Source organism: Strigops habroptila, chromosome 9, assembly GCF_004027225.2.
Source record: "Strigops habroptila isolate Jane chromosome 9, bStrHab1.2.pri, whole genome shotgun sequence".
NCBI lineage: Eukaryota > Metazoa > Chordata > Aves > Psittaciformes > Psittacidae > Strigops > Strigops habroptila.
The window spans coordinates 32,855,265-32,869,341 of record NC_044285.2 but is presented as its reverse complement, the minus strand read 5'-3'; the positions used below and the strand labels follow the sequence as shown (position 1 = coordinate 32,869,341).

The 14,077-nt window shown below is 44.6% G+C and overlaps 1 protein-coding gene across 1 annotated transcript in view; it reads right to left on the bottom strand.

Moving 5' to 3' along the window:
• Window positions 1-2,512: 2,512 nt before the first annotated feature.
• MAMLD1 (mastermind like domain containing 1) overlaps window positions 2,513-14,077 on the bottom strand; it is an 82,136-nt gene continuing 70,571 nt past the window's right edge. The window contains exons 3-5 of the mRNA XM_030497073.1: window positions 6,522-6,668; window positions 4,968-5,049; window positions 2,513-4,680 (exon numbers count right to left, since the gene is read on the bottom strand). Coding sequence (XP_030352933.1) covers window positions 3,659-4,680; window positions 4,968-5,049; window positions 6,522-6,668 — 1,251 coding nt within the window. The 3' untranslated portion in view covers window positions 2,513-3,658. The remainder of the gene's footprint in view (window positions 4,681-4,967; window positions 5,050-6,521; window positions 6,669-14,077) is intronic.

Here is a 14,077-nt window from a genome sequence, read left to right as displayed (position 1 = left end):
ATCCAAGAGGAAAAAGCTTACTGCCTTGCCTCTGTTTTCACGGCCATAATTATGAGGGCAGTCTGGTGACGTAACTTGTTTGGGAAATAAATGATAGCTTTCAACAGCAAGTGCTGTCAGACACTTCATTCCCTGTAACTATTTTAGAAATCCTAATTCATTTTGCACTTCCACAGCACCAGATACTGCTATTATTTATGCTTGTGTAAATCCTGTGCTACACCACTGCCTTCAGGAGATCTGTTCTGTGTTTACGCTGTGTTCAAGGCAGCAGAATGTGGCTCATGGTGTAAGTCTACATACGCCTTGTGGTGTGATCTGCTAGTCCAGTAAGTACAGTGGGAGAACCGTGCAGATGTAGTCTTACTCCCTCACTAGCTGTAACTATTTGCCTTGGTGATACGGACCATGAAAGCAAAGGCAGGATCAGACTCTGGGCATTTTCACATTTTAAGCAGAGAGAAGAAAGGGGCAAGGCAAAATACAGACAAAGGTATTTTTTTGCAGAACAAACCAGACAATTTATCGTGATAGAGGCATTACCAGTTACAGGCTGACACCAAGAACCACAGTGTTCCATAGGGCTCTAGTGACTGAAATGTTACCCCATGGTCTCCATGCCTTCACCCCGTACAACCCTGCACTCCATGCTCCAGCCAAGCTCCCTGCTGACCTGAGGCAGAGGCAGCAGCCCAGCTCTTGGGCTGCAACCCAAGCAGAGCATACTGGTTATGTGCCACCTCCCCAGAAGACATGTTTAAGAATCAGCAGTTACAAGTACGACCAGAGACAGCAAGGTAATAATACTACTTAGCCCATTCTTCTTCCAAACTTGGTATAGTCCTGATTCCTCACAGCACCTCTCTGGCAAGGAAGGATCATCATTCCCTCTTGAGACATGAGGAACTGGGATACGCAGGGGTGAAAAGCTCTACCAGCAGAAAAGCTAGACAAAAGACACCAAAGTGAAAACAAGTGGGTAACACAATGCAGGTACAAGATAAACTTTTCCATAAATTCTGTGTGAAACTATTGGCTTTTGAAGACATCCCCTACAGTGTTTGTAACCCAAATCTTGCAGAACTGAAAAGCTGAAAGATACATTCACACAAACAAACTGAAGAACAAGAAGAGGGCATTTTTGGTGTTTTTATTAACACCCTAGAGAAGAGCTTGTGGGCAGCAGCCTTGTCTGCCACCGCGAGTGCTGTGCTGCTGATGTGGAGTGGGCGCTGCTGGCTCCAGAGCCGTAGTCAGACCCATGGCTCCACAAAGCAGCCAGCGCTGCTCCCTGGCAGGACACAGCTCACGACAGAAAAGCTGCTGAAACGGTGCCAGTTTTCACAGCCAAACTCACCTTTGTCCTCACCACAGACGTACTCACGGGCATTTCTCCCCTTTTTGGAGGTGAGTCGGCTTTTCTGTCTCATTCAGACGCTTGCCGAGTTCTACAGCCTATTTTGGTCAATTGTTTGGTGGGGTTGATTTCGTTTGCTGGAAAAACTGGCTCCTGTCCTCCTGGGCCTGGTTTCACACACGTATGTGCTATTCTTGAGGTGAAGCCAGTTAGGGTTCATTGTCCTCAGAGCTGCTTGCACTGTGAGGACCTGCCTTTGCCATCATGAAGCCACACAGGTCTCTGACAAGGCCTGGTATGGCTGTGCTTGGGGAAAGGCCTCCTGCCCACCTAAGCACTAGCAGCAGAGCTTGTACCCGAGTGCTTTCAGCCCTGACTGCCCCTCTCTCATTTTTGACTTCAGGAGCCGTTTTCTGCCATCCAGCTCTGGAGAACAGGCTTCTGGAAGGACCTTCCCCAGCCTGAGGAGGATCTTGCCAAACCCCTTCTTCCAGCATGGACCATGTTGAAGACCATTCCTCACGTTTGCCTTGCCCACAGTGAGCCTAGGACAAAGGGCAACACTGACAGGTCTTCATCAGCCCTAAAAAGCTGGGGTGGCATCTGGCTCTGTTTAAACAGGCAATTTGAGCTACAGATTCTGTTTGTGCATTTAAGATTGCCAACATTTTCCTGTTCCTTCCTACCCCTCTTCCCAGCCTCGCCTGCCCCAGGGCAGGCACCAGCTCTCCCATCAGACCATTTTTGTGTCAAAGGAGTGACATTGCCCTCGTAGGCATCACTGAACGAGCAAGGTGGGACTGCATCTCATGCCAGGCATTGCTTGATTTTCTGATGGGCCAACTGAAACGGGCATTTAGAAACAAGAGCTGTCGCTTAAATAAGCATGGTGCTATGCAAAAAAAAAAACCCAACAGAGATTAATTTCATGTTCACCTATAATTACACTGAAAAACAAGAGTGTGCCTAAGAAATCCCATCTTAAAATAAAATTAAAGCCTGCTTCAATCCTTCGTCTAGCCCATTTCTACCAACAGCACACATGCATTTGTACATGTTATTAGATTGACGTTGTAGCATCCTGGACAAATCAAATTAATCCAAATATCTGCAGGTATGAAATGTTGTAGATGAGAAATGAGCACATAAAGTATATGCAATTTTCCCCTGGCAGTTTATTATGGTATGAAGAAAAAAACATTCTGTGCTTGAAGCTGACGTAATATTACAAATGTATTGCGAAGTATGACGTGACTATTAAAATATGATTACACAAAGTCATTTTAAGAAGTTTACAGTACAGTGTATCTTTTATAAACAGACTCTTAAATATACATAGGACAATAGTAGCTGACTGAAAAAACATCAAAAATTAACTATTAATGTTTATAGACTTTTCCCCTGGGAAAAAAAAAAAAAGTCTCACATTAAAACAGAAATTATGAAAAGCCTTAAAACCAGGAACAAATCACCTGTACACTACCAATATACATGGCAGAGGTGTGCAAACCAGAGCTACCTTTCCACCAGGGAGGGCAGGCAACGCCTGCCCTGCGCCTCCTCTCCAGCATAGCCCACCTTGGAGCGCAGTGCCTCCTCGCCATGTGCGCACACACCGGTCAGCAGTGGGAACATCACAAGCACACACTCACTGCAGGACAATGACGGCACATTGTCAGCGTCAAATTGACCTACTGGAGTGTATTGAGCTGAGAACATGCCCAGGATCTCTGCAGTCAACGCACTGGGAGCCCAGATAGGACTTATATACCTGGCTGGGCTGCAAGACTGAGCTACAAGTCTCTTCTTATGGATTTTATGGGTTGTTTAATGCAACTTTTCAATCTTTCCTTGTGATATGGGAGAACAGATGCCACATTTGATTTCTGCTTAGTCTGGCTGCAATGACACCCCTAGTTCATGTGTTAAGTTATGTCAAAAACATAAGTTTATGCTGTAATACACAGTATTACTGAAACTAACAATATTATTTGCATATTTATAACAAGGTATAATGAAATCCCTATAATAAAACCAAAAGTTATGCTATAGATTTATTTACAAACAGTCCAGCAAGGAAGTATAAATACTTCTACATTTAAGGTTTAGGAAAACATAATTTACAAAATATTCAAATATATACAGTCATCTGAAAAACTGCCAACATTAAACTTTGATGCAGGCAAAGAATTGGCTGAGTCTATTCATTCTGTATTGAAAGAGGTGCCGGCTTTCCCAGGCTGTCTGTTCTGTTCAAAAGCCATATGCATGTTATTTACAACGAGACTGCTTTTCTCCGAGCTAAACATGTCCGGAGCTTTGAGCGTGCTGTCCCAAAATGTCATCTATCATTGTCAGATTGTTCAACCACTCTTCATCGTTGCTGCTGCTGCTGTTCTTCATGAGCGAGTCGAGGAAGTCAGTGTCACTGCAGTTGGCAGGCATGATGGAGTTGCTGTGCTGGGACACAAAGTCATACTGCGGCAGCTCAGTGGCGGCACTCAGCCTGTTGAACGCGTCGGGTGGCTGGCCCGAGGAAGGGTAGCTTGGTGGGCCAAGGCCTGGGGCAGGACTGAGCTGGTTAAAACTGGACATTCCTTGTGGCACTGATTTCATAACATTCATAGCTGGCAGCGGTCCTCTGGTTAAATTGTGTCTCAAGGTCTGATTACTCATTGAGCTCAAGCCCTGGCCAGACTGGCCCATGCTCAGTTTTTGCATCTGTCTGACCTGGACGGTGGGAGCGATCTGATTAGGCGGCACTACAGCCTGCTGGGAGAACTGCTGACCCGCTGCGCTTGGCCTCGCGTTCTGTTTGGGGAAGAGAGTGTTACTAGAGAACTGCTGCATGCTGGTATCCATTTGGCTTTGATTTGGCATTCTTGGCACAGTGGTCGGCGTCCACATCTGGGCAGATGAGTTGGGGTAGACGTTAGGGACCCTTGGCATACCCGGCTGCCTCAAGTGTTGCTGAGTTGCAGAGTGATTTGCTAAGGAACCAGAACTGAAACCTGCCATCGGCATTCCTGGCCGCACAGCAGAGTGGTTGTGTACTGTTTGGCACCCCGAGTTCATGCCCAGTGAGTTCTGGCTCGGCCGCAGTGGGATGTTAAAGTCAGAATTAGGTGGAAAAATCCCCTGCTGCTTGCCAGGATTGTGTGGAATCATCACCATCGTCCCGCTGCTCTGGCTGGCGGTGGCTGGGGCCATGCCAGAGCCCAAGGTGCTCTGGAGCATGGCTGGGTTAGATGGCAGCATGCGGTGGTTGGGCGGAGGAGCTGGCATCACCTGGCTGCAGTCAGTGGGAATGGGCTGCTGCACAGCTGCGGACAAAGAGATGCGTTAGCTGGTGAGCACACGTTCACCCTGGAAACATGGCAGAGCCTTAAAAGGCTGCTGCTCTGTCCTTCTCTTTCATTACATGGGCCTCTCTGTGTTTTTTGTAACAGCTGTTACTGGAGCGACAAGGAAATGGGTGAATCTCGTGATATGTGATAAAATGTGAAATGTATTTATTCCAGGACAGAGGATCATTAAGTGCCCTGTATTTAATCAGACCCTAGGCACTAGTTCCTCGAGGCTTTTCATAGCACGCCATTTCCCTCCTTACCTTGAAACTGATTTATCTGCTGAGCTGCAAATAAACTCCTCTGCTCAGATGTTACTCCCAGCATATTTTGTCTCTGCTTTTCCTGGAAAACAAGGGGCATAACATTCAAGTTGCATCCTCTTGACAAACAAGAATAGCAGCAGACACTTGAAGTGTAGCCACTGTCATCATTAACAACCTCTCCTGTACATACACACCACACACACATCCCTCTGACGAGACTCAGCCCAGACAGTTCATTTCAGACTGGGTCTTAATTGCTCACATGCCCCTTCTTGCGAAGGTGTCCTCACAACAGCCCCACATTAGGAAGCGCAGCCTGCAGCAGATGCTGTACAGGTGCCCCGGGGGGAGCTGGACAAACATGGAGACCCTCATGTCACCAGCTTATGAGTGAAATGCAGCACAGCCAGAGGCTGGCGTCTCCTCAGCGTCTCTTGTGCTTACTGTTTGGATGTGTCCTGTGAAGTACTCAATCCAGGGACAAAAAGTGCCCAGAAGTCTATTAGTAAACAGAATCTAGTGAACAGAATCTGCGGCAGCATTGCAGGGACACACCGACAAATGGTGTGGTGGCCATTACCCTGTCTGGAGGATGGCTCTGCTCCTGCGTATCATCACTTTGTGCTGGTTGCCACTTCTAACCAGTTAGCACTAGACCACAGGAAGTCAGGGACCCTGAGCAAAGCACTGGGGGCTTTGTCCAAGTGACCTGATTTGTGTCTCCCACCATTTAACCCCAGAACCCACCACTGCAGTTGCATCCCTGCTGTGGACCTGGGGAACTCTCTGTAGACAGTGGAAGCAAAGGCCTGGCTCCTGCTGTGCCAGAGCAGCACAGATAAGCTTGAAGCCAACTGACAGCAAGGAGGCAGAGTTAGTTTTGAAAGGGAGTTTGATCAATGAGCAGGACAGTATTTTGTTGAGGGTTTTACTGAGCCACTTCTCATCTCATTTCTCATCCAAAGAAATGAGCCTCCTCATTTCTTTGAATGGGAAAAAAGCAGCACGCTCAGAAATCAAAGGCACATGTTCAGTGCTGCCTCACCCAACTTGTCTGTGGGATTCCCCCATCCCTGCTCCTTCACACAGCATGTTACAAAACTCGTACAGGGACTTCTGTTGCTAGAGAGACCGGCCAAGTCCAGGACAAACTGAAGTCTAACATCTGCTCTGGTAAAGCCCAAGGGAACCAGAGAGAAATACATGGAGGACATCTCTCCTGGGGCTGACTCACTCTCCTCTGCATCTTCCCTCCCAACTCTGTGGCTGACCAAGGATGACGGCAATGACACAGAGGTGACTGAATCCCTCCCTTGCAAACTAGTGGGCAGTTCTGCACTTGGACTTGCTGAGCAGCACTTGGCCTTGGCTTCCCTTGGGCATGACATCCTGGACTCACCACAGCCCCAGCCTGACTCAAGCCAGCAATTCCAGGGTCTCTCCTTTGTGTTTGCTGATTGGTGATTTCCCTATTCCTGTTAGGACAGTTAGTCCTGTCCTTCCCAGTGAGGTGGACAGCAGAGTAACCCACAGCGGCACTCAGCATCATACCTGCATCAGCTGTCGTTTCATTATTTGCTGCTTCAGTAAATGGTTCCTCATCGTGTACCCATTCACTGTGGCTGGTGCCGGCACAGAGCCTCCACTTGGGATGGAGCCCGGCTCCTGAAGTCTGGCAACAATTCCTGGATTTTGATCCTGCCAAGAAAGATGAAAAAAAGAAAATTCATCTCATCAGGGAGATAACAACAGAAGCCCTTATCCTCTCTGCTGATGCCCTCTCTCCAGTCTTTGGCTGTCCCAAGGCCAAAACACCTTGTGGGTTCACATGGACCTGCATATCATGGTAAGGACAGTGAGGGTCAGAGGGCTGCTCTGATTTCTGAGGACCAGCACAAGAAGAAGTGAGAGAAGAAAAAAGTTAATCCAAAATTCTTTGTGACTAGCCCAAGGCTACAGGACTGATTCACTACCATTACTGGAGCCACATGGCAGCCTGGCTGGCAGAAGGGATGTGAGTAAAGCGTCACATTTCCCACCAGTTCCCCAACTGTTACACTGAAAGACATAAGGAAAGAAGAGTTGCATGAGGGTAGGATTTGGCAGTTAAATGTAAAGGAGAAGCCTACAGGAAAAGAAAACAGCAAACTAAAGGCAGAAGAGGGAAAAAGGTGCCCTCAGACCTGGGACCAAGAAAGGAAGAAAGAAGACATGGGCCTGAGATTAAGTGGTTTGTGTGGGTTCCATGAGTGGACAAACGAGGGTAGCCAATTGTGAAAGGAGAGGAGAACATGCGAAAACTCAGGGTCAGGTCATGGCTGGGCACAAATAAATAATGCAGTGCGCCTGACTCCTGGCTGGTGCAAACTGGCCTCGCTCTAACTCCTCAATGAAAGATCTGAGGTGCTTTTCACCAGGTGAGGACTTGCCTTCAAAGAAGGAGCACTGTGGAGAGAACAGGAAAAGAATATTCTCAAGAACAGATGAAGATGCAACCCCAAAAGGGAAAAAGACTTAAAAAAAGTACTGAAGTCTAAATATCTTTGGAGCTGGCGGGTAGTCAGGGAAATACAAAAGAAAAACTAGAGAAGAAGTCAAGGCCTCACTGAGGACAAGATTCTGTAAGCATTATACCCAGGAACAGCAGTACCAGTGTATTCCCCTTTCTCCATTTTCACATCCAGCGTCTACATTATTTATGATCTTTTGTGATTATTGGCAGGGAGAAGTTTGTATATTATAGCCAGCATCCTTAGCTGGGCCATGCTTCCTTTGTTTTCAGAATGGAAGCCCACATCCTTTGTTTGAGAATCAATGTTATCAGGAGATAAGCAAGAAGAAAATGCTTGGTGCCTTTTGACATCTGACAATTAGAAGCATGCTCACATGGAGAAAACAGGATACGAGCAATGTTTCAGAATGGCCATAAGAAAGCCTTGGAAGGCATTTGTCACCAGGCAAGCTTCTTGGGCCTGGCGCACCTTTCCACAGCAGCTTCACCATGAGGAATCACCCAACTCCTTCCAAAATATTCTTTGTAAGACCAATTACCAAGGTCACTGAAATGACTCATTTTTATGGTGCCTCCTTTTGTTGTAGCACTTCCGTCTATTATGGAAAAGCACAATTGATGAAATGTAAATGCCTGCTAGATAATTTACTAAAAGACACAAACCTGCAGCTCGCCACTGCTCTCATTATCATTCCTATTCATGGGCAGTCTCATAAGACTAGTCTTTATTATTGGTGCTTTGCTTACAATTCTGCTGGACATCTCTCCTCCTCCCCCTTCTCCCCTACCCATTTTAATCCCTCTCTCCCACAGAAAAGAGAGGAGAAAAGTAAATATGATTTACTACACATGTAAATACGAAAGTTCATGTAAACTAGCACTCTGCTTTCATGTCAGACAGGATTCTGCAGCCATAGTTAAGCTTTGAATAATGCAGATTGCCTCTAGGGGAATATCTGAAAGTGGAGGGATTCAGTTTGTGTACTCTGCACATGAAAGGCACTGAAATGTTCATGCCACCAAAATCCCTACCATCTATCCAATTTCCTCCAAACTTGTCTTGTTGCGTGCAGAGGGTCTGTGCTTACTGAAGCAAATGAGTTTAGTGCAAGGACAATCATTCTGATGTCTTGCTCAGAGCTATTGCATTAACAAGTCATAACATTAAAGTCTCTTTTCCTAATCATGTCCACCTCATTCTAATTTCTCCTAAACATCATCAAGAAAATAACGTTGATTTTTCCATATTATTAATGGTAAAGAAGTGTAAATCACATTACTAATTGCGGCTCTTGTGCTGTGGTAGTACAACAGCTTAATTATATGGGATTTTCTGCAGGCACCCTATAGCAATAATGACAATCAGTGAAGTTCATTTGCAAATACACAGAATGGGTTGCTGAGTTTTTCAGAGCAAAGTTGTATAACACGCAATTAGCCACTAAAGAAACAATCTATAGATATACATTTTGCTTTTAGGGAAATTAGAACGAAATAGCATAGATGGAAAGACAAAGAATTAATTCAAAATCCTGCCTTTTACAGTTCACATTTAGGTTAAGCCAAAAAAAAGAAAGGGGCGAGGGGAAAAAAAAAAAAAAAAGGAGAAAAGAAAAAGTTCTCTCTTTTCACCACTAGTGGGAACTACTGTATTCTCTTACAATAAAAAATAACTACTTAAACGTCATGACTAAGAATAGCTCTGGTGTAGTCTAAAGGACACTGCTATCTGAACCAAAGGTTAATGAACTTTAAACATTTTCTCTTTTCATCACTCCCTAAGAAAAATCACTTTCCTTCCCATAGTAAGGCTAAGCCACATGAGCCATAATCTTGTCCATAGTTTGGGTTATCTCATTTTAAAATCCAGGAAGACAGCAAAGAGAGGCGGATTCTAGTGCTGAAGTTGGGAACGATGGAAGCGGGTGATCACACCCAAAGGCTCCTGTGTTTGAGCCAGCTGTAAGCTACACTGCAGGGCACAGATGGCCACGGGGATTCTTATTCTTCGACTTAAAAAAGTGTTTGCATGTACGTATCAGGGTTTTTGCCATTTTTCCCTCCAAAACCTCATATTAAAACATCAAATGGGCAGAATCCCTAACTAAACAGTACACCACACAGCCCTAGAATTGGAGAGCATGGGTTTACATTGCTAAGGAAAATGTCTGGAGCTCCTGCAGCCCTCCTTGGGCTTTCCAATACGGCAATTCTTGTTCAAAAAGGCGCTGGGGTTAACTTCATGGTTTTGACTTAGTATCTCATGCACTAGTTTTGAGAGCAAAGGAGAAAAGAATCAGGTTCCAGGTTTGAAGGAACATATACTGTTTGTGTCAGTATCCGGCCACTCGCTGTAATTGTGAAAGCCCAATGAAACCAGTTCATCCCAGCTGGTGCCCAATGGGAGGCTGTCCAGGCTGGGCAAACCCATCTGCAGATCACTGCACCCAGCTGCAGTGAGTGTGGGTCTGGTCCAACAAAACATTCAGGCAACCACTTAATGGCAAATGGGCAAACAGTCCCACTGAGACCTTCCATGTACATTTATGAATCTACATCCTTCTAAACATCCACTCACAGGCTCAACCTGCCCAGCCCCATCATCTGATTATGTACAAGATGCACAACTGCAGTAAATAAGTGCGGAGATGAATTGTTCTGTTGATAAACTCCAGTCCTCAGCACTTAGTTATATACCCAGCAATCACTTTGTGGCTTCACTTAAGCGAGAATGAAGAAATTTATGGCCCCTAATTCCTCTGAATCCTCATTAACAAACAGTCCAAAAAGAATTTAAAAGCAAGACTTTCTGTGGATCTGAGCTGGAGCTTTAATCACTCTTTGGCAAGTATGTAAAATTCCTTCTAATCTTCAATAAAGAGCATGCATTGTTTTTTAGGACTATGTGAAAAAACTAAACTCATTTATCATTATTAAACTTCCCATCTGCTATTACGGTGTGACTCCAAAGAATATAACAAAGAAATGTACATGTTAAATTGTATTGACTTAAGACCAGAGCTATTGGAGATGTACAATTTATTTCAGTGAGGGCATGAAGGGGACTGCAGGCTGCTAGACACAGTCATTTGTCCAGTGCTGAAAAGACAGTTATCTGCACCAAAATGGCTCTTGGAAAGGCACATTTGGTTTATAAGAAATAAGCTGCCAGGTGAAACAATTCAGCATTATGTTACAGACACAGACAATAAAAGTAAGCCATGAATTTCAATAGTTAACAGATGGACTAATTAGAGACTGAATTCTTTGTGGTTCTAACAGATAACCAGGTCACAGCAAGGTTACTGAGAGAGACACAGGCAGCTTTGCAAATTTCAGCAGATATTTGTAGAGTCAGGGAAGAACTGCACTTCCTAACTGAAAGCGTTAGCAGCAGTGGAAGACCAGAAACACGTCTAATTAAAAATGCCTATAGTACCTGCATGTGAAAAGTTTATTCCATGCCAAAAGACAATGCTGATTTGAGAAATATTCCCTCTACTTTCAAGGAAGCATTCAGCCTGAATCCCGTAATTATAGAGCTTAAAACAGAAGGGTTGTTGAGATGAGCCACAGCACCCTGGCATAAAAGGGAAAGACTGAAGGAAGTGGTCCACTCAAGTTAGATGTTTACTAGAAATATAAGAACGGGACGAACTGCTTTTCCATCTTTTTTTTTTTTTTGGTAACCAAAACGTACTTGAAGTATTTACCAAGACATCACACAGGAACAAACAAACAAATAAGAGAGGAAAAACATGGCACTGGACTTGACAGGAGCTCATATTACTGATCTGCTCAGCCAGGGACTCGAGGTGGACCCGTATTCCCAGGAGGGACAGCTGTTCTCTAGGGGTGGGGTGAAGTTTCATTAACCCAGTTTTGTTCTGTATTTTAAGAACATCTGTTACATGTGGGGAGTTCTGTACTCTGCTGAGGAAATGCAAATGCTAGTTTCAACCTAATGCCTCTGCGTTTCCCTGAGCTCCCGCCTGCCTGCCAGTGTATTGTCTTCTGTCTAGTAGGTATGTTGCATCTCCTTGGTGGGTCTCCCATGCCTGGGAAGCACCTTGCTCTGAAGTCCCTGTCTACGACTCCTAGGGACAACGACTCTACAAATGCTACAAATTAAGCAATTAAAACACTAGTAGCATTAAAGTTGGCTCACCCATAGAATTTCACAGTATAAGAGTTTCGTGTTTAGATCTACAGAGAAGCTAGACATAGACTCCTGGTGTCCAGCAACCTTGTGTAGCCCCATAGAAAACCACCTTTACAAAGGTAGGATCATTGCCTCCACAGCTGTTAATCCAAGTAGTTACTAAGATGGTGAATCTGTCTGGCCAATGCATACAAACAGAGCAAACAAAATCCAGGGTCATGGTTTGGCAGAATGATGGTGTCAGCCCAGTCAAGAGCGCCATGTCTGAGAGATGCCATGATCATCTGCTTCACACAGAAATCAGGGGTTACCTATGCTTCTTGCCTCTGCTTCTTGCCTCTAACAAAACTCTCCATTTGCTCTTTGGAAGTTTTCTGACTTTTTTCTCTCCTGTATTCTGCTCACAATTCAGAGATGCTCTTCAAGATAAAACAGCCTTTCAGTTCAGAAACGCTCCAAAGCTTTCCGTTTGTTTGCGTGTTTGTTTTAGCACAATGTATGAACATTGATAAAACAAACCGTGCTGCTCAATGGATCTTTTTTTACCCATCTTTCACCCATTTTCTTGACATACAACCATGTGAAATACTACCAGACTCAAGTTTCTAAGCTTATCTTGGGGGCTGTCAGTCAGGAAAAGGCTTTATTTGAAGACTGTAAGTGATCCATGAGTATACAGCTCTGTTTCTTAAAAAAAAGTTCTTTTAAGTTCTTCTTTCTTTTCATACAGCACTAGCATGTACAGCTTCCTTCAAAGCTAGTCCTGTGCTAGAAGCAATGACAACATCACCACACCTGGCTAGCAATTGTATCAGGGTCTCCTCCCTTCAAGCAAAGTAGATGAAACACTAATTTCCCTATAGCTGCTCATTATATTGCATGTTGTTCAAAACAAAACTAAATCCCATCAAAGTATCCAAAGTGCTTTTAAAAATGCACCCAGAATTTTAATAAGATGGAAACTGAGTCCACTTCCTCTCTTAAAAAAACTAATCAAATTTAAAGTTAAAGCTTTTGTGCAAAGACTCTACCAGTATTTTCAGAGCTGGTTTCATCCATCAAAACATGCCGTTGAAGAGCAGAAGCAATCAGAGCAACAGAAAAACAGAAAATCCAGAGTGAATTATTGCAACAGTGATTTTTCTCTTAGATGAAAATACATCCTTTAGCAGGCAGGTTGAAATCAAGTGATGCTGTTACCAGCACCATGTTGTTAGAAAGAACACAGCAAATGGCTTTGGGAGCAGCCAGGAGCCTGAGGCACAACCTGGATGGGAGAGCTGGTGTATCACAGGCACACACAACCTCCCAGGGACTGTGGTGCTTGTAAGTAGGCACGATCAAGACTCCATCAACAACAGCTCCCCTGCAAAGAGATCCTTTGGCCCAGATGAACTCCCACGCCATAGGTAAAGGCAGCCCAGAGAACAGCTTTGCGCCACCATCCTGAGTGAAAGGCAAACCTGTCAGGAGGAAGAGAGACCACAGAGGCTCTGCCAGACCCTCCATGGCAATGGGACCTGGGTACCTGCAGTGTTAACACACTTTTCCTCCACCTCAGAATGCTCTGGGGTTGGACTCATCCCCACCAGTCTTTGTACCACAATACTTCAACATAAACCATATGTTATTGCTTTTGTGTGTATACACCCAAAGATGCAGAAATGGCTGGTTTGTACCTGTCTATACAACATAGAGTCAAGATCCCAAATTGAATTCTCTGCAACGAACAAAATATTTGTATTTGGCTTGTACAGCTATCATCATTCTCCAGCCCTTGACACCACGCTTTCGTTCCCATGGAGGGCAGCTTGCCTATAAATTCAATGAGATAATCTAAAACTGCATTTATCTCACCCAATTTCAGCTGGTAGTCCTTCTGCCTGTCTCTACAAGGTTGTGCTAGCTGTGATGACAAACTACAACATCTCATATCTATAAAGTGGTTTGACTCAAGTAATCCTTGTGTTATGTCAAGGCATGCTCTCAGAGGTGTCGATGAGATTCAAAAGGAGCTGGGTTAGCTTGACACCCGGAAGAAGCTGCTACAGGGAAATGCAATGACTGGCTGGTGAATTTCTGTATTAGCGAGAGCAGTAAAGATCTGATTTTAAAAAAGTGAATATTTCATTCTAACAAGGGGAAAATCAGGAATTCTTGAGCTAATGGGAGAAATTAGTCCTCTGCCCATTTCTGAAAAGCTCTGTGAACTGCAGTGAGGTGGTCTGAATCAGAGATTTGTGAATCCCTCTATTTCTCTAAGTTAATGTTTCCATGAATTTCTTTTTCCTTTTCATGCAAAGGGTCACTTTGCAGAGGCAGATGCCCATGTCTTGCTAACTTTCAATAGCAGTTGCCTGCCTAACCGCTTCTGAGAAGCCCTTTGCATGAAAACCTGCCCACATGCAAAACCCAACAGTTTATACTCCTGAT